We start from the raw sequence: 19,125 nt of genomic DNA, 5'->3' as shown, positions 1-19,125 counted from the left end.
CCTCACTCAGTGCTCATTCTCCCTGATCATAATGGCACCAGACAGGCCGGACTGGCCGCAGGGGGATATCACGATTGTCCGGCTGCATCATGTGCATCATGCAGCTGAGGTCAGGGTGAGTGGACGAAGAAGTTGCCAGCAGCGTAGCCCAGGTATCACCATTTGAAAGTTATTGCACGCAGAGCTCATGTGGCGCGATACATTCCTCTTTAATTACGGGCCTGTTTTCCTGAGCTGATTGTTAACGCACGATGCACCACAGCCTACTTGCTTGTAGGGAATTTTGTTTTAAAGGCAAAGATCGCCGTTTTTCTGTTGTAACCATGCTGCAGTTTATGTTTTGATGGTGTTTTATTGAAGTGCAGCGTTTACAAAGTGCGAGGTAAAGTGAAGAGAGGGGCGGTCTTGTAGTGTTGTAGTATTAAGTGTGTAGGATAGAATAATTAGAAAACGACATTGAACAGCAGGTGGGAGAGTATGCTGGGTAATATTAGCTGGCAGTGCAGAGCTAGGCAGAAACACAAATGATAGATAGTGCAATGCAAATAATTGTTAAGAGCTGACTGGAGGAACGCGTGTGCTATCATGGAGTTCGTATTATTGTTGTAGCTGATGTAAGGGTTTTTGTGGCACTTATGAAGCGATGTGTAAGAAGCAAGTGCCACGTGCAAGGAAGAACATACAGACTGCATCAAGATTGTAATATAATAGCATCGTAATACAAACGTAGTATTTTAATATTAAATGTAAATGGAATTGCTAAAGTAATTGTTTTCTATGAGTGCCCTTTCCCAGTATATTGCATTATTTATTTTACGCTTAATAATTAATAACGTATAAATTACGTTTATGAATGGTAACAAATAAAGGAATAGTACGCTGAAAGTGAAAGTAGTACCCGTTCGTTACACAAGCTTATGCATTGAGCATGCGCCCTGTGAACTGTTCCTTGGACATGAACGTGCGATACAGCACGTAGCAGAGTCTGTAAGCTGTTTGTGCTTGCATGCTGCTAAGTATTTAAAGAAACGTTGGTTGAAGAAGTGTTTACAGATGTTTAGTGACTGGTAAGGTGTCTAAGTTGTATGTATATTTTGAGTGTTGTGTAGTATATGGGAAGCTCTTATTGTATAGTATATGTGAAGTGTGTGTAATATTATTTGTGCTTAACGCGTAATATACTATTTATGTATTGCACATGAAATGCTGTGTGCGTGAAGTATAGTGTAACGTGTTAAAGAAGCTGTAAATAGTAAATTAACGCCAATATTTAAACGTGTCCTTTGTTGTCCGTTATTGCAAATTGTACGGCAGTTACTTAAAATGGCGGCTTTAAGATATGTTGCATGTGAATGTTGACGCAGGAAGTTATTAGCAAAGTACGAAAAAGCAGCTTTTTTTGTAATAAATGGTGTTTTGTTAATGCAACTTACTTGTAACGCAAGCTAGTAAAATTTTAGTAATGGGAAACGATTTTATTGCGCGTGTTGTGGAGTTAATTGATAATAAAACGAACTAATTTTAAAGCATTATTTGAACGTTAATGTGAAATGTACTACCTAAATATTTTTATTGACGCGTGTAATGCGGTATAAAAAGTATTGTAAAGTTATTGTTCATATGTTAAATTATTTGCAGTTGTAATATAATGTTGTTAGAGAGACTGCTGCAGCATGCAAGCGGAGACATGAGAGAGTTGTAAATAAGAATAAGAAAGCATTGCGCGCATAAAGTACTAAATAAGAAAGCGTGCTAAATGACCTGCAGCCTTCGAAATATAATTGTACATACAAAAGTATTTTGCAGCCAACTCCAAAGTACATGCATGTTATTTGCAACACATACAAATGTAAATGTGCATTATTTTACATACTAATACATATTATCACGAAACAAAAATTTAAACGTGATTTTTCAGTATTTTGATTTTCATAATGCGACGCATACACACTGCGAAGAAACTAGTGGTAAAAGGGCACTGTGTAGCAGGGAAGAAAGGCTGCGTTGTCGTTGCTGGGAGTAAAAAGCAAGACGCAAGAAAAATAATATTTAATGCTTTGCAAATGTATATGTAGCGGACCAGGGGTGGCAACAGGGAATGGGGGGAGGAGGGGGGGAGGGGAGGACGATCAGCTGTAGCAGAGAGCGAGTGTAAAAAAAGCGCTAGATAATGCGTGAATTTGGAGCGGACAGGGGCCGGCAGGTGGGGGGGGGGGGAAGTTCAGTAACGGTAGCTGGAAGAGGAGAGTAATGCACAAAAAAAGCAGGATGTAATTGTTTGCAAGTGTTTATGGACGGAACAGGGGTGAGGCCTTCACTATTGCGGAGCTATTGTTTTTTTGAGCAAATGTGAGGCTATTCGCAAAAGTAATAAAGTACTATGTGAGGGGCCGGTGTCGCATATAATTTTTGGAAAGTGTGAGCGAAGCGTCCAAAAAAGCGGAAGATAATACTTTGCAAGAAAATGTTAAAAGCGGACAAGTACATGCATGTTATTTAAACGGCATACGCATTTAAATTTGCATTAATTTACATAGTAATACATTATATCACCAAACAATTATTTGAACGTAATTTTCCAGTATTTTGATTTGCATAATGCGACGCACATACACTGCGAAGAAACGAGTGGTAAAAGGGCACTAGGTAGCAGGGAAGAAAGGCTGCGTAGTGGTATTTGGGAGTAAAGAGCAAGGTGCAAGAAAAATGATACTGAATTATTTGCAAGTGAATATTGAGTGTGCAGGGGGTGGCAACAGGAAAAGGGGGGGAGGACGATTAGCTGGAGGAAAGAGCAATTCGAAAAAAATTGGTAGGTTTGCGTAAATTTAAAGCGGACTGGGTCGGCAGCGGAAGGGGGGGAGTGTTGTGTAACAGTAGCTGGAAGAGGAGAGCCTTCACTATTGCAGACTTATGTTTTTTTGAGCAAATGTGAAGCTTTTTGTAGGAGTAAATAAGTGCTATGTCAGGAGCTGGTGTCTTATATAATTACTGGAGGGTGAGAGCGAAACGCCAAAAAAGCGGGAGGTAATACTTTGCAAAAAAATGTTAAAAGCGGAGAAATACATGCATGTTATTTAAAACGCATACACATTTAAATTTGCATTACGTTACATAGTAATACATTATGCCACCAAACAATAATTTTAACGTTATTTTCCAGTATTTTGATTTGCATAATGCGACGCACACACACTGCAAAGAAACGAGTGGTAAAACAGCAGTGCGTAGCAGGGAAGGAAGGCTATGTAATGGTAGCTGGGAGTAAAGAGCAAGGCGCAAGAAAAATAATATTTAATGATTTGCAAATGAATATGGAGTGTACAGGGGGTGGCGACAAGAAAGAGGGGAGGGGGGGAGGGGAGGACGATTAGCTGGAGCAGAGAGCGAGTGGAAAAAAAGCGCTATATAATGCAGGAATTTGGAGCGGACAGGGGCCGGCGGCGGAAGGGGTGTTGGGGGGGGGGGGGAGTTGAATAACAGTAGCTGAAGGAGGAGAGCGATGCGCAAAAAATATAGGATATAATTGTTCGCAAGTGTATATGGACCAGTCAGGGGTCAGGCCTTCATTATTGTAGAGTTACTGTTTGTTTCAGCAAATGCGAGGCTGTTTGCAGAAGTAATAAAGTTGTATGTAAGGGGCTGGTGTCGTATATAGAAAAGCTGCGTAGTGGTAGCTGGGAGTGGAAAGCAAGGCGCAAGAAAAATAGTATTTAATGCTTTGCAAATGTATATGTAGCGGACAGGGGGTGGCAACTGGGAAGAAAGGAGGGGGGGAGCGGAGGGCGTTTAGGTGCAGCAGAGAGCGACTGGAAAAAAAGTGCTATATAATGTTAAAAGTGGACATGGACATGTATATTATTTAAAACGCATACACTTTTAAATTTGTATTACGTTACATAGTAATACATTAAATCATCAACAAATAATTTGAACGTAATTTTCTAGTATTTAATTTACATAATGCGACGCACACACACTGCGAAGAAATCAATGGTAACAGAGATGAAAGGCTACGTAGTGGGAGCTGGAAATAAAGAGCAAGGCGCAAATAAAATAATCGTAATGCTTTGCAAATGTATATGTAGCGGACAGGGGGTGGCAACAGGGAAGAAAAGAGGGGGGGAGGGGAAAATGATTAGGTGGAGCAGAGAGCGAGTGGAAAAAAAGCGCTATATAATGCGTGAATTTGGAGCGGGCAGGGGCCGGCAGCGGAAGGGGTGTGGGGGGGGGGGAGGGGGGGGGAGTTGAGTAACAGTAGCTGAAGGAGGAGAGCGATGCGCAAAAAAAGCAGGATATATTTGTTCGCAAGTGTGTATGGACGAGACAAAAGTGAGGCCTTCACTATTGTAAAGTTACTGTTTGTTTCAGCAAATGCGAGGCTGTCTGCAGAAGTAATAAAGTTGTATGTAAGGGGCTGGTGTCGCATATAGAAAAGCTGCGTAGTGGTAGCTGGGAGTGGAAAGCAATGCGCAAGAAAAGTAGTATTTAATGCTTTGCAAATGTATATGTTACGGACAGGGGGTAGCAACAGGGGGTAGCCCAGGAGCGCAGCCCAGCCCCCAATGCCTCCCGGGGGGCAGTCAGCACCAGCAGTATCAATAATGCTGCCAAAAACTCGGCGGAAAAGGAATAAATTACGGATTTTACTGGCGGCGGCACGGAGCTCAGAGATTGCGCGTCCGCCATCATTGCCGGCAAGCTCCGCCCCATCTTTTTTAACATGATTTATCTCTTTATTTACAATTGGATTTGCAATTAGTTGACCGTTTTTCTCTTTTTATTACATGTTCCTATTCTGTTTGTATATATATATCTGTAAATGTTATGTTGTCCTGCGGAGGGCTAAAATAATTTCCTAAATAAAACAATTGTGTTGAGGGCAAAAATTTGACAGTAGGTTAGGATTTGACACCGCAGTTGTTGAAGTAGGGTGGGTAAGATTGTGTTTGGATATGCGAAGAGGTGCATGCAAGAGGATGAGAAGAGCACGGAAAGGAGTAATGTGAACGGCGAGTGAAGGTGCCACTAGTGGCTGATTTTTGCCATGTAGTGGTTGCTTAGAAATGAACATGATGTGCTGGCAGTGGTAAGTGGGTGTCTTGGTTGTTGACTGCTATTAGATCATTTCAGTTGACTGCAGCAACAGAACAAAAGAGGAGTGTGTGCCTAAGAAGGGTAACTAATGGTATAGGGGACGGTGCATAAGTTGCTAGTACATTCAATCAAGTCATGATGTTGGCTGAGCAGTGCTCCTGGCATCGGGATGATAGGGAAAGGAGGGTAGATGGACTGCGACAAGTCATCCTCTTTCAGTGAGAAGCGGACGTAGGTGAGCTTCTGTTGCAAATATAGTTGTGTGACACAAGAATAGGATTTGGGTCTCTAACTGGCAACACTTTCAGGAGTGTGTTACCTTTCTCCTGTTTTGCCGTTGAAGAAACACTTGTTTTATTTTACAGCTTCCTTCTTTAGAATTCTAATTTCTCTGAATCCCTTCCACAGGTCAGGGAAGCTGGCTGCCTGCATGTGGACTACTAGATTTCTTTCGAGTGCAGAATGGAGATGGAAGAAAACGAAGTGGAGAGCAGCAGTGATGTGGGCCCTTTCATGGGGCAAGATATGCCCTCTGAGAGCGGAATTGAAGTGGAGACTTCGGAAGCCATGTCTGCAGATAGCAGCGACACAGCTGTCACTCATGGGCTGCAGGAAGCTGATAACAGCAGCATGGAGGTGGACTCTGAAGTGGGCCAGAGCACCGATCAAAGTGGCTTGGTGGTATGTGTTCATTCTCACACTCCATGGCTGTATTTATTTACTTATTCTTCAGTATCATTCATTCTGCCTTCCACTTGATTTTTATAACTTGTTTCTACTGCCATCTTCCCTTCTTTGCTGTTCGCTTTTATATTCTGTTCTTTTTGCTTATTTTTTCTGCGTCGTCTTCACTTTTCCCTTTTTCCTCTTTCCACTCTTCATTCCTCCTAGTATCTTCACTACTGTAGCATCTCCTTTCTCTTAACAAATCCTGTTAAGCCCACACCCAGATACAGTTTTAGTTGTTTTTACTTGTTTTCATTTACTGTTCTCCCTTCCAGCCTTGGTCTTATCTACGTGATCTTTCACCTCGCTTTTTCCCTCTCTTTCTCTTCCCTATCTCCTCTTTCTGACTTTCTACTACTTTTCAACTGCCTTTTGCTCTCCCACCTCCCTTTGGAGGTCTAGAGCTTGGACCAAATTTAGGTTTGCCTTGGGGTCTAGCTTTTTCAAAGCCCATTACATCAGACAGGGTATTCAACATTTCTTCCAAGTACGTTTGGATTCCTGAGCACTCCAACACTACTTGAAACAAATCTCCCAGCTGGTGAGGACATCTCAGGCTGTGTGGCGGGATCTTGTGAAGCATGTATCACAGGCGATTTGGTGTTTATAAACCCCTATGCAGGGAGCTAAACTGGATTAGATGGAGTCTTACAGATATAGGCATTTCTTAGGGTGCCATCTTGCTGTTTGTCCACTCTTTCTCAGTCAGGGCCCCAGCGTCCACTTCCCACCTTAAGTCTTGTACACCTTTGCCGCTACATTGGCTACCTTGCTGTTCACTGTTGGTTTTGCCTCATGGGGGCTATAGTCTCAGTTTAGACATGTGGCTGGAAGATGGGGTGCCTGTGCATGTCTGAATTGTAAATACTTGAAGAGGTTATCTTCAGCTTACAGATCTGCAGATGATTTGACATGCTCGCCCTGCCATACGTGGTACAACTTGAAAATGTCAATCGCAGGTGTGGAATAACGCTAGCAAAGGCTGTTAAGTACCTATAGTGGGATTGTTTTAGTCACCCTACTCTCCCGGTCTATTCATTTTAGCAAGAGAGGACCACATTTGTGGATAAAAAAGTGTTCTTGAGTTTTGGTGATATAGAGCAAATTTAGCAGAGAAGTAGAATCAAACCGGTTATGTTCCAGCTTGAAGACCCAATCATCTGTGTCTTCAAATAGACATTTATTCACAGTAGTGAGATGTACATCCTAGTAGTTTGATCTGGCATCAGTTTTCCCATGCCCACTATCATAAGTGCTTTTGTCCACAGCAACCTTGGGACCCCAACCTTCGATAAAAAGGAGCACACTGTAGCTGCTGTAATTTTACAGAAATTCTGTAGGAGATCTAATGGGTACTTTTGTAGTTCATCCAGAATTAGTGGTAAGGCGATCACTTTCAAAATACCCACCCACCATGATTGAGTTTGGCAGCATGCCCCATGCCTTCAGTTCTACATTGCATGTGTCGGTCAAAGGGGTTGTGTCTGGGTCCCAAGGTACTGCCGGGTCACAAATTATTGTGACTCCAAGATCTTTAAATCAGAGTTGTTTACAACACACGTTGGTTTGTCAGTCAATCGCATTGGCCCACGTTGCACTAGTAAAAGGATTGATTGTGTCCCAATTGGTCATTAGGCCCGAGAATTCCCCATAGATATTGACTGTTAGCATCCTTCCTCTACCAGACAACCACATGTATCTGATGGATAAAAGGAGGTCATCTGTAGGTAGGGGCACTTTATCATCTTGAACTCAATGCCATTTGAGTCCCTGAGCCAGCAGATCGATTCAGCCCGGGGTTCAAGAGCAAGGGTGAATAGAAGACAACCTTGTTGACTTCCAACTGAGAACGATGAGAAGTTGCGGTGTACATCTGAACCCTGGCCTTCGGCTTAGTTTGCAGCATTTTCACTGAAAGTTGGGACCCACGTTCATTTTTAAAACGATTAGGAAATGGTAATTGCAGTGCAATGCATCAAAGGCCTTTTCTAAACCAATTGAAGAAGAGCACTGGAGTCTAACGTGCAACTTATCCCAGTGCATTATATACTTTCCTGATGTTGTTTCTGGTCATGCACCCAGTGTGAAGACATTTTGAAGAGGGCAGATGAGAGACCTAACGATGTTTGCCAATCTGTTCAATATAGCTTCCATGAAAACTTTTTTCTCAGTATAAAACATGGAAATAGATCTGTATAAAAGGCATTGATTTGTGGGAACCCTCTTGGGTGTTATGCAGTGTGCCCTCCAGTTTCTATCTCTTCTTTCCCTCTCCCTCTAGTTCCCTATGTTTTGTCTGTTTCTGTGTCATCTTAATCCAACGTTCTTCTCTTTTTGTGCTGTTATTTTCCCATGCTACCTTTTACACCCATCTCCCACACTTCCCTTAAACCATCTCACTTCTCTACCCCTTCGGATCCTAATTGCTTCCCTTTCTACCTTCTGTAAACCCTTGCTTTGTTTCCATCCTTTCATTATTCCGTATCTTTTTATTTGCTATTCCTTCCCGTCAGTGTTATTAATTACTCTTTCCATGTCTTTTGCTTCTCCTCTCTTCTTTTTTTTCTCCTCTTTTCTTGCGCTCTGTCTCAGCCTTCTCTCTTCTTTCTGTCAGTTTGATTTCCTGTTCTTCTCTGTCAATTCCATCTCATTTCAACCTTTATAACCACTCTGTGTCTTTTTATTTGTTTTCCTATTTTATTATACGGCCTGCTGCAAATTCCTGTTTATTAATGTCTTTTTAGGAACAGGTGTCTGAAACTAGCTCGACATCAGACTCCAGTTCTGTTACCTATCTCCCAGACTCCTCTTCCGTTGCCCAGTCCAGTGTTTCCAGTGTCTGTACAGTCACCCAGTCCATCATGGTTGCCGAGGCACCACATGTCCTTGTTCATTCCAGTGTGGTTTCTGATGGGTGTATGATTGTATCAGACTCAACATCCAGCAGCTCCTCGGATCTAGGTGCTGCAATTGACCGGATTATCGAGTCTACAATTGGACCAGACATAATACGAGGTGAGTGGTTGTCACAGTTGTCCCCTCAACCAAAATGTCTCAGTAATTCCTCTCTGGTATGCTATTGCCTCACTTTGCCTTGTAATCTAACATGTTTCTTCTTCAAATACCCATTCTTTTTTGTTGTCCCCCAATATGCACTCTTCCTGTGGTTGTTTACATGTGTAAGTCAAAGAACTTGAAATGGTCATCAAAGTCAATTGTGTACCAGTCTCTAGAATGTTGGCTATTAATTAGCAGTGATCCATGAGATGTAAGAAACAATATTAAAATACATTTTATTCCAAATAAGGAAGATAGGCATCTTGCTTCATGCCCCATATTATCATGTTGAGTCTGTATTGCTATCCCAAGATACCCATCCCTTCAGTGTTGCCTGTTTCCTTTTCTTCTCCCAGTTTTATTAATTGTATGTGCCCCTCGTTTCATTTAAACCTCCTTTCCCGCCTCTGCTCCTTCTACCGCCTCCCCTTTTCCTTAATAGGTTGCATTGAAGTGTCAAGTGCTGAAGGCGGAGTTGCTGAAACCACCCGGTACCTTATTCTGCAAGGTCCTGATGATGGTGAGTTGGTTATCAGAAAACGTCACTTCAATCTTTATCTAATGTGTATGTTAAGCAAGTAGACGCTATGGAGTTTTTTTTTAAGAAAGGTGTAGGTGTGTTGACACTGCACTTACATTGCAGAAATGGTAAGTCTATTGCAAGCCACTTGTTCTGAGAAATTAATGGCTACAGGCTTACTGGTAGACAGAGTTGTATGCCACAAGAAGCATATGGAAAGAAAGGTTGCACTGCTGTCTGTATGAAAAAGTAAAATTCTTAATGAGTTGCTTTTGGAAACAGTCACCAGGATCAATGTGTAAGTGGTTTAGGCATGCTCAAATTGTAGCAATATCGCTGGACGCAGACTTGGAGTAATTTTCTGTGTTTATCTCCATCACATCATAATTAAACAACCTTTCCTCTGTGTCTCTGAATTACTTCAGTTATAGTTTCAATCACTTTCCTATCTCTCAATAGCCCTTTTATAGAGTTTATATTTTGTTCAATCTATTTTCTGTTTTAGGATCTCTCATCGGATCCTCACACCTTGCAATAGAAGGTGTTACTGAGGGACCCACCTCCACCTCCCTGGACAACTCTGAAGAACCAGAACCGGCCAGTGGCTCTCACCAGTTCGACATTGAACACTTAATCCCAGTCCAGCCTGATCAACCTAGCAATGGGCCGGAGAACTGTGAGAGGGACAATCTTGATCAAGGGAGTGCCGGAGACACAGAAGACCCAGATCTGCAGGACTTGGAGGGCATGATGGAAGTGGTGGTCGTGCAACAGTTTAAATGTAAAATGTGTCAGTACAAGAGCGTTTCAAAGAACACACTCTTCCGGCATATGAAGGAGCGGCACTTCCCAGCAGGTCAGGCTGCACCTGTTCTCCCAATGATGTGCTAAGCCCAATATCACAAGAAATTGTCACTTGGCACTTCTGAAAGAGGGCCCATTTTGAGATTTAGTGTACAAATCGCTGAGAAAAGGCATTGGTGATGGAATGCCTAGTGGGCATTATAAAATAATTTAAACAAATTTTATCGCTACTTTAAAGCAAAATCTAGGTGAATTTTCAATCATTTCTGTTTTAGTGAAATTGTGGATTGCTACAGTTCAGCAACATGCGGTAGACACATAAGAATGCTCTGCAGATAGATATTAATTATTACAGTAGTATAACCACGAAAACAGTGCTTCTGCTAACCAATGAGACTATGCTGGGAGAAAAAAAAAGAAAATCCTTCAGTACTTAAAACTGAAAAAGCATCGCTAAAGATAAGGCTGGTGCTTTCACCTAAACCAAATCCTGGCCATCAATATGTATACTGTAGCCTGAATAACAGAGATGCACATATGCAGAAACATATGTTCCAGATAAGAAAGAAAAGTAAGGCCTAAGACATATAATTGATCAGATGAATTCAGACAATGAATGGCATGACTATTTTGCAGTACAGACTGTGCTGCACTATTGTATAAAAACAGGGGGAAGTATCAGAAATGTGTACTGTACGTACAAGTGCATGGTGTTAAAGAGATCATAAAAGTGTAGGAACATGAGACTATCCAGTTATACTCAATAACTGGCCCAACTTACAACCACTCATTCTCGAGGTGCATATTTCAGATACAGACCGGTGAAAACATATCTGATGAAACCAGGGGCGGTGCTTCATGGCCCTAGCTCCAATCTAGGTGTAGTGAGACACAAAAAGGCTTGCGTTGATCTCTTCTCTGTCACTCCACTTTGTCGATCTGCAGGAAGCCCCCTGAGCATCCTCCCTAGTCATGATATCCTTTTCACCCCCCTATATGATGTAACAAAAAGGAGGTGGGAGGTCTGGTCCTTGCAGAATAAGTCAGCCAAAGCTGGTTCTGAGTAAAGATTGACAAGCCAGGAGGGCAAAACAAGTGGCTTGAACTACATGTCCTAATTTCTTCCTGGGTCTCTTTTGCTTCTCCATTTGCCCTCCTAACTTGCCTCTTGATACTCCTTTCCAGGTGTCTGAAGGGGAACAGATCCTGGTGCTTGTCTGATTTTTTTCTTTTCTTCCAGGTGCAAGTGTGCCTAAAAAAGGTCACCAAAGTAAAGACCCACCACAGCAGGAAGAAGTTGAGAAGGAGGAGGAAGAAGAGGATGATATAGTAGATGCGGGTGCCATTGATGATGCAGATGGTAATCTTGCCTCTCCAGAACCATAGTCTTCAGCTGGAACGCCTTCCCCAATGTAGTGCCTAATAGTAATTTTTTACCCTCTCCCAAAACTACAGACGACAGTGACTACAATCCAGCCAATGATGAGGCCTGCGGGCGACAGCAGAACCATCAGCGCACTGTTTCCACTTCAACCGGAGAGAAATTGCGTCGTCGACCAGGAAGACCTTGCAAGATCTCCCGTTTGATGGACCCTTTACCACCCACTGGTAAGTGGAGTAAAACCTTTGTTTTGATCCACTGAGGCAGGGCACGTCGGGGCTCACAGCTGACTGAAATCTGCAGCTCTCTATATCTAAAGCTCAATCCTAGTGTGACATAAATGTCATGGATCTATGCCCAGACTGTCTGTGACACACTGCATGGATCGCATGTAAATTACAGTGTAGTTTAAGTATCCGTGACCAAAAGGTTTTATTTTATTTAGCTAAATCTGAAAACACTCATTTCAGCTATTGGAGATGAATTCATTTAATCTGTTTTATGAATGGTTTGGTAGTCCACATTTCTAAACTGTTTTCTGTATAATGATTATTTTTCTGTGTGTGCTGATTCCAATTATTAAGTGAATACCTGGATGCCTTGCTGCAAATGGGTGGCTGGGACTTCAAGGCCCTCTCTGCCTCAGATCTAGGAGGCAGAAGGTGCATTTTAAGCATGAGTCTGCACCTCAGCACCTGACACACCCAGTTGCGTGACAGGGCCAAGAGCGAGCTCACTGCACGCGCCTGCCCGTCTGGAAGGAAGTGTCTATTCTGCCAATCATTTCAGGAATTTGGCAGAGAAAACATGTCAAAAGAATAGAAACCCTTCTGAAATATTTGTTTGAGTCTTGCAACCAGTGTGTAATTAAACTAGAAACTGTGGTTTCACGCTTGGTGGATTCTATCAAAGCTCTGGCAAACTTGAATGAGACAACACATGGAGATGATGGACAGAGACTGCAACTTTTCACACGCTCACCCCCAGTCACAGATCTGGTTGGAATCCATCATCGTTCTTTAGCTTACTTCACCACCCCAGTTCAGACCCAGCCATATACAAATTAGTCTTGACCATATTCCTCACGGGAACAGTCCAGCCAGAGCTGCCAAGCCAGATCTTCCCTGGACCAGAAACAAGCATCCTGGGACCAGTTGCCTGGATTCAAGCTAGTCTGGCTGATGTGGGGTGTTACCCCGAAACCAGTCCCAGGATGCTTGTTGCCGGTGTATTTTATTGCTCAGGGATTGCTAGCAGTGCACCCTGGGAGGTTTGATAACAACACCAGACATGAGGGTCGTACCGAGACAGTGTGAGAATTCACAAGAGCAATCGGTTCTCGATTTTCCTCCATCTGCCATTCCCTATGTGCTAATTTTGGTCAATGTACACCCTCCTGAGGAGCAAGGGGAAAGAAATCTATTTGCAGTTTGGAAACAAGGTTTTACAGGCAACTGGGTTGGTGTCAATCACTGTTTCCCAAAATTAACTTGGTCAGAGGAGTCTCTTGGATAGGTAGAGGCCCAAATCTTTTGATGGGGATTGTGTTGTGTTCAACTTCAGCAACTCTTTTTATGCTGGCCTCCTTCTGAGAGATAGATCACAAATTAATATGGGCCAATCTGACATTTTAGAGTTGCCCTTGTTTTTTTTTTTTAATAGGATGCAAGCTCTACCTAGCTCTGGTGGTGGCCCGCATTTGAAGTAGAGCCCGGAGCTCATGGATTCAGATAGTGGAATCTCTATTTTATCAGTGACCAACAGAGAATATAGATTGTCTTGCAAGCTCCCCGCTCTACTGAATCTATTTCTACTAGTGCACCTATTTTTTTGAATTTGTCTGGGTTTTGGAAGGTTTTCAGTTGAAACAATGCTGGTGTGTTGGGGGAAAAGGGAGGACGCCCAGTGGTGCAATTTATTGAAGGGATTTCATATTATTAGTCTGCAGTAGGCATGGGATTTTGGTTTCCGGTTTGCACTGGATGTATGCAATTCTTTCTTTATCCCTGCCATTGCAGGTACACATGGGAGGGCCAAGGGTGTCCATCCGACCTTAATTGCTTTGCGGCTGAATTGTCAATGTGTTTCACTGGACACCAGTTCCCAAAACCTTGCTTTAGTGCATTTTTTTCAAAACTGGCGATTTATTAATTTTGAACTTTTACATTTCAAAATGTTATTCCGACCCAGATTGTCATTTGCATGATCTTACCAGGTTTTTTAGGATTTGTAAAAAAAATTCATGTAATAACATTTTTCTGCTATGCTGATAGGTGATTGTCCCTTTTGCACCCCACTTTTATTCATCGAGGAAATATGTCAGTTTTGAAGTTTGTTTTTGTCTGCTCAACTCTGCTTCATCCCGCCAGGGTGTTCAAGGTTTTAAGGGATGGTCGTAATGACCACAATTCTTTGACTGCCCTGTTTGAGTGGGGGATTGATTCCAGTAGGAAGTTATTCAACTTTAATTATGTGGTTACACTGCACGACCAGAGTTTGAGAATTGAAAGGGACAGAATTTTGCTGGATGTTTTTTTACTCTAAATTGATCCAGCTTTATGCATAAGAGTTTGAGGATTGTTTATAACCAGGCTCGCCTGAAAATATGATTCTGCCCTATTATCAATCAGTTTGTGTAGCAGTTAAGTTCCTGCTGTCTAGGCCTCCTAATGCTTCTCGCCCTTCACCCAAAGAGTGGTTTCACAATTTCTGCACTATGTGCCCATCGATAATTAAAGCTGTCACTAAGCAAACTCTTACATATAATGCCTTAATTACTTTTGGTCAAATAAGCTACAAGATAGCCCTTAGGGAAAGGAAAAAAATCCTACACATGAGGCTTGTGAGGAACTAAGTTTAGGATACGTTAAAAATTATAGTAGCATGTTCTGGTCTATTGTGAATCTGCCGCTGTTTAGATCCTCCCGTGCTCCGAGCTGTCTCCCAGATCTCTGCTGACACATGAGTTAGGAATTTTGCTACTATTTATACCGACTAAGATTGCAATCCTGCTCCTTTGTTGCCTGTCGGGAGAACGAAGTTTGAATTTGAATGTGAGGAGGTGAGAAATAAAATCACTGCTCTGCCAAACAATGAAGCCCCTGACCCAGATGGGGTCCCATCTGATCTTTTTAAATCCGGTATTGATCTGTGGACATCCTTTGATCACGCAACAGCTTAACACAGCTGTAAAACTATGGATGCAAGCATCCTGGTCTCACTCAGTGATCCTTCCCTTGTTTTAAAAGGGCTTTAGAGAAGACCCCTTTTGTTATTGACCTCTCTCTTTGATCGATTCTGAAGTGAATTCTCAGGCGAGTGGTTTTATACCATATACATCTCTGGGCTAAGGAATATAATGCTCTGCCCGATAAACAATATGAATTTAGAGATGGTCATGGGATGATCAACCAATGCCTTAACCCAGTAGTTTTTAACCTGTGATCCATGGGGGACCGCAAAGCCTACTCAGGGGAGCATCGACTGCTATGAAAATTGTATGATACTAACAGATTAATAAAGTATATATAAATAAAAAAACTAAATGTACATTTGAAAATTTAAAAAACTTTCTGTACATGTCGTGGAATTTGAAATTGGATTTGTGGGAGTGCATGTGCCTCAAATAGAGTACAGAATAGACAATGAGTGACCTCAATTCAATTTAGAAATGCTCCAGCCTTCATATTGAAATTACATTTTATTTTGTATCTGTTTGTGAATTAGATAAAATATTTTATCTTTTTTCTGTATTCGTTTGATGAATGCTTGTTTCTTTATTGATTGTGTATTGTTTTGAGGTTCAAATCATCAAAGATGCTTAGTGCTGGTTCCATCATTTCCAGTAATTACTTAGGGGGGGTCCCCAGATTCCAACATGGATTAAGTAGGGGGTCCCCTGGTTCCAGTAATTAGTAAGTGGGGGTCCTCAGAAATCAAAAACGTGGTTGCCTCAAGATACACTGTGGCCAAAAAGGAATCATTCACCTGGCCTTTATGGATCTCAGTCCAGCCTTCAATAGAGTGAACAGAGATAAACTCTGAACTATACCTGAATCCGTGAGGGTAAAGTGGGATATTATTTGGTTATTGAGGGATTTGCACCACAATGTAACAGCATCAGTTGGGTATGGCGAGGGAGGAGAATGCACTGAGCACTTTAATCTGCAAACAGGCGTCCGACTGGGATGTAATTTACCTCCCTATGTTGACCACCATGTATCAATTTTACTTGAACAAGGGAGGGACTTGCAGATCATAGGGAATTACATTTAAGCAGCTCCGCTTTATGCAGATGACCCTGTTCTTCTTCAATAACTGCTATTGGAATACAGGCACTTTTAGATTCATCTGTGGATTTCATGGACAGCTTCGACTTAAGCACCAATGTTAAAAAGTCACATGTCATGATAAGGAACTTTTTGCCAAAGGCTTCCCACTCAGTTATTTGGGAATATTATTTGACTTGGCTCTTAGCTCGGCTCCTTTATTGAAACAGAAAAGATTAACTTTTGAGAGGTCCATTAATTGTGTATTTGACCTTGCAAGGAGATTAGGTCATAAGTCAATTCATCCTATGTTAAGAATATATAATGCAAAGCATATCTCAATATTGTATAATAGGTGTGATGTTTGGGATTACGTTGCTGTACCATTGATACAGACGGTGAAAAATAACTATTTAAGAAGATTGCTAGGTCTTCCACAAAGTGTTGACTCAGTCATGTTGCATGAAGTATTGGTAATGTCTTATATTTCTGACAGGTTACAGAATCCCCCATTGTTATGGCTAAATGTGTGGCTTAAACCTGAAGTAAAGTTGAATCGGCTATTTTTGGAGGATTGTCTTGGCCTTGACCACGTCATCTCTGGACTTCAGGAGAGACACCTAGAGCAGAGCCATAAGCTCTTTGGTCATTCTGGATCTTGTTTTGGGCCAGTTCCATCACCAAGGTAGACATATAATGGACATCAAACACTTTCTACTTCAGTAAATAATCTCAAAGAGAGATGGGAGCTATGACTAAACCTTTGGTTTGGCAATTTGTAATGGTTAAAACCACCCAGTCTATAGATTGATAACCCTGCTTTGCAACATCTAATCACCATCTCTTCCTTTTGACACAATATACAGTGAACCTTGCCCATCCTCTGTTGACAATCCCAAGGGGCTAGGTTAAGCATTTTGACTCAGCTACCCGTCCATGTAATAGGTTTTAAAGACAAGACACCCTGCATTTTCTCATGTTTTGTCCTATGTACAGCACTCTAAGAAGTACATGGTTCTGTCTCCTGTTAACAAAAATTAATTTGAACCAAGTTAAATCACCACTTTTATATCTGACATTTTTCTTTGATGTGCACATTTGTTACCAGGTTGCTGTTTTCTTTCTGGGGCAGTGAGAACCACAAGTCTATTGGTTTCTGATTGAATTGTATGCTGATGTTATGTGTATGTTTCTTAATTGTATCTCTTTTGGTTGGTTGTTTTTAATGAATATAGATTAATTGAGATTGCTTGATTTATTAATTTAATTTTTGAGAATGAACTACCCTCAGTTGCACATCTCTATCCCAAAATTAAAGCATGATTCTGGGTATTATAAGCTTAGCCCTACATTAGCTAAACTATGGCTTGATAAGGGATCTCGGATACCACTACTTCATGGTTGTTGAAATTCTGATGGCAGAAGCCATATCTGAATATGTATGTAGTTGTGTTAGGAATGCTATGTGATTGTACACATTAAAATGGATCAAATTCTAGTTAGTCTTCAACACTGCTAACATTGAGTGACATCTATCTGCCCAGTTATTAAACAGAACTAGACATGTAGGTTAACATCTTTGTTCTGTGCTTTTTCCATTGCGTAAGTGACACAGGGTGAGTCTGTCATAACTTCACAGACCAGTCAGAGCTCTGGGGATTGCAGCTTGATGGGACCAGAAAAAGAAGCCATGCCAAAAGTTGATAATCACGTAGGTGAGCTCAGCATCAGCCAATCCGATTCAGAGAACAAAGATCCCATCTCAAAAACAATATCTGAAGACTTAGATGTACTTCCTAGGAGACGAGGCCGCCCATCAAGACATTTCTTGAACAAAAAATACAGAAAATACAGGGGACGAAGGTGAGTGGGTGAAAGCTGGTAACCAAATGCCTTTAAGATTCTGAATAAGTGGATGATAATGGGAGACAACCTGAGAGGGTAATGAGTTAATCATAATGAAGAAAGAGAGTGAGAGCAATAGATGAATGTGACGTGGGTTATGCCTATCTAGTTAATTTGTTTTTCTAGTATATATGTAGAATCAATTTATGACACCAGGTAGACACATTATCTGGTAGTCAAGTAAATCCTCATAATTGTTACTGTTAAGTAGTAAATATATGTATGTCTTGAATCCAGCAACCTTATAGAGATGCCTGTAAGGTCCCAATGTATAAGGCGTATGCTTATGTTTCATATAGCTGTTTTCCTAGACCTTCATAGCAGTAACTAAGCAGAATAGTTTTTGGTGGGCTAAAGAGTGCTACACACATTTATGGTCTCAAAAGAGCTACCTGTAATGCTAGTGAGCCAAAGAGAGTCTGAAAATTCCTTGATATTACCAGGGCATGGAGTAACATTTCTTACCATACCCAGATAATGCATGTCATGCTTGAAGTCTAGGGATTAAAACATTTAGTAGGAATTGTGAAGGTAAGACTGAACATAATCAGACAAGATGTATCATGTTTAGTGCATAAGCATCTGAAGTTAAAAAAGCATAACGCTCACAATGCCTCAGTTGCATTTCTGCAACCAGCATGATGCTTCTAAAGTTGGACAATGAAGTCTCTAATCTGACATAGGACAAAAAGAAAGATAAGCCACTTAGGCCAATCATGTGCTAGGGTTGCTTTGTAAGGGAGATTGTCTGACACCATGGTGGATATTAAGAAAGAGATTTTAAGGCTACGCCTACTATATGCACCAAAGGTAACAAATCTAAATAGTTTGCATCCTTCCTCTAGAACAGTAGCTTCTTTAATCACATGAGCCACAGGGATCCATGCTAGAGGCAGATCCTCTGCAACACTTGCCTTGTTCCCTGGATTGATACTCAGCTATGAGCTTGGATTCACATTCGCCTGACTCTTGAACTCTGCATGGCTATCACTGGTGACTTATTTTGTTGCTCTCAAAGTGAGCGCAGCCTTCACACCATCTTTCAGCCACCAAAGGCTCTTGCTGGATTTGCACCGGGATTACAAGATAAACATTTTGCTCAACCTAGAGAAACATCAGTACTTTGCCACCAGACTTACCTTAGGTTTAAAGCATTTCAATCAAATTTCCCCAGCATTAAAGACTTTGCACTGGCTGCCAGCTAAAACAAAAGTTGAATTTAAAACACCATTCTTGATCTCCAAAGATATCACCGTCACAGGCTTTGCATTTGCATTGATAAGCACTTAATCTTTAGCTACTGTGTGGAATTTGAAACACTTTCAACAATATTAACCCCTTCGCTGCTGGCCCGTTTCCGCCGCTGT

At 41.6% G+C, this 19,125-nt stretch overlaps 1 protein-coding gene across 2 annotated transcripts in view; it reads left to right on the top strand.

The window, feature by feature from the left end:
- Window positions 1-19,125, top strand: part of ZNF335 (zinc finger protein 335) — a 256,077-nt gene that overhangs the window by 72,880 nt on the left and 164,072 nt on the right. For both annotated transcript variants that reach the window (XM_086932542.1, XM_086932540.1), the window contains exons 2-8: window positions 5,506-5,778; window positions 8,568-8,838; window positions 9,323-9,400; window positions 9,906-10,256; window positions 11,445-11,564; window positions 11,660-11,812; window positions 17,461-17,716. In XM_086932542.1, coding sequence (XP_086788668.1) covers window positions 5,560-5,778; window positions 8,568-8,838; window positions 9,323-9,400; window positions 9,906-10,256; window positions 11,445-11,564; window positions 11,660-11,812; window positions 17,461-17,716 — 1,448 coding nt within the window. In that variant the 5' untranslated portion in view covers window positions 5,506-5,559. The remainder of the gene's footprint in view (window positions 1-5,505; window positions 5,779-8,567; window positions 8,839-9,322; window positions 9,401-9,905; window positions 10,257-11,444; window positions 11,565-11,659; window positions 11,813-17,460; window positions 17,717-19,125) is intronic.

This window comes from Lissotriton vulgaris, chromosome 7 (genome assembly GCF_964263255.1).
Source record: "Lissotriton vulgaris chromosome 7, aLisVul1.2, whole genome shotgun sequence".
Lineage (NCBI taxonomy): Eukaryota > Metazoa > Chordata > Amphibia > Caudata > Salamandridae > Lissotriton > Lissotriton vulgaris.
Note: the sequence above shows the minus strand (reverse complement) of the source record. Positions and strands in the feature narration are given on the sequence as shown.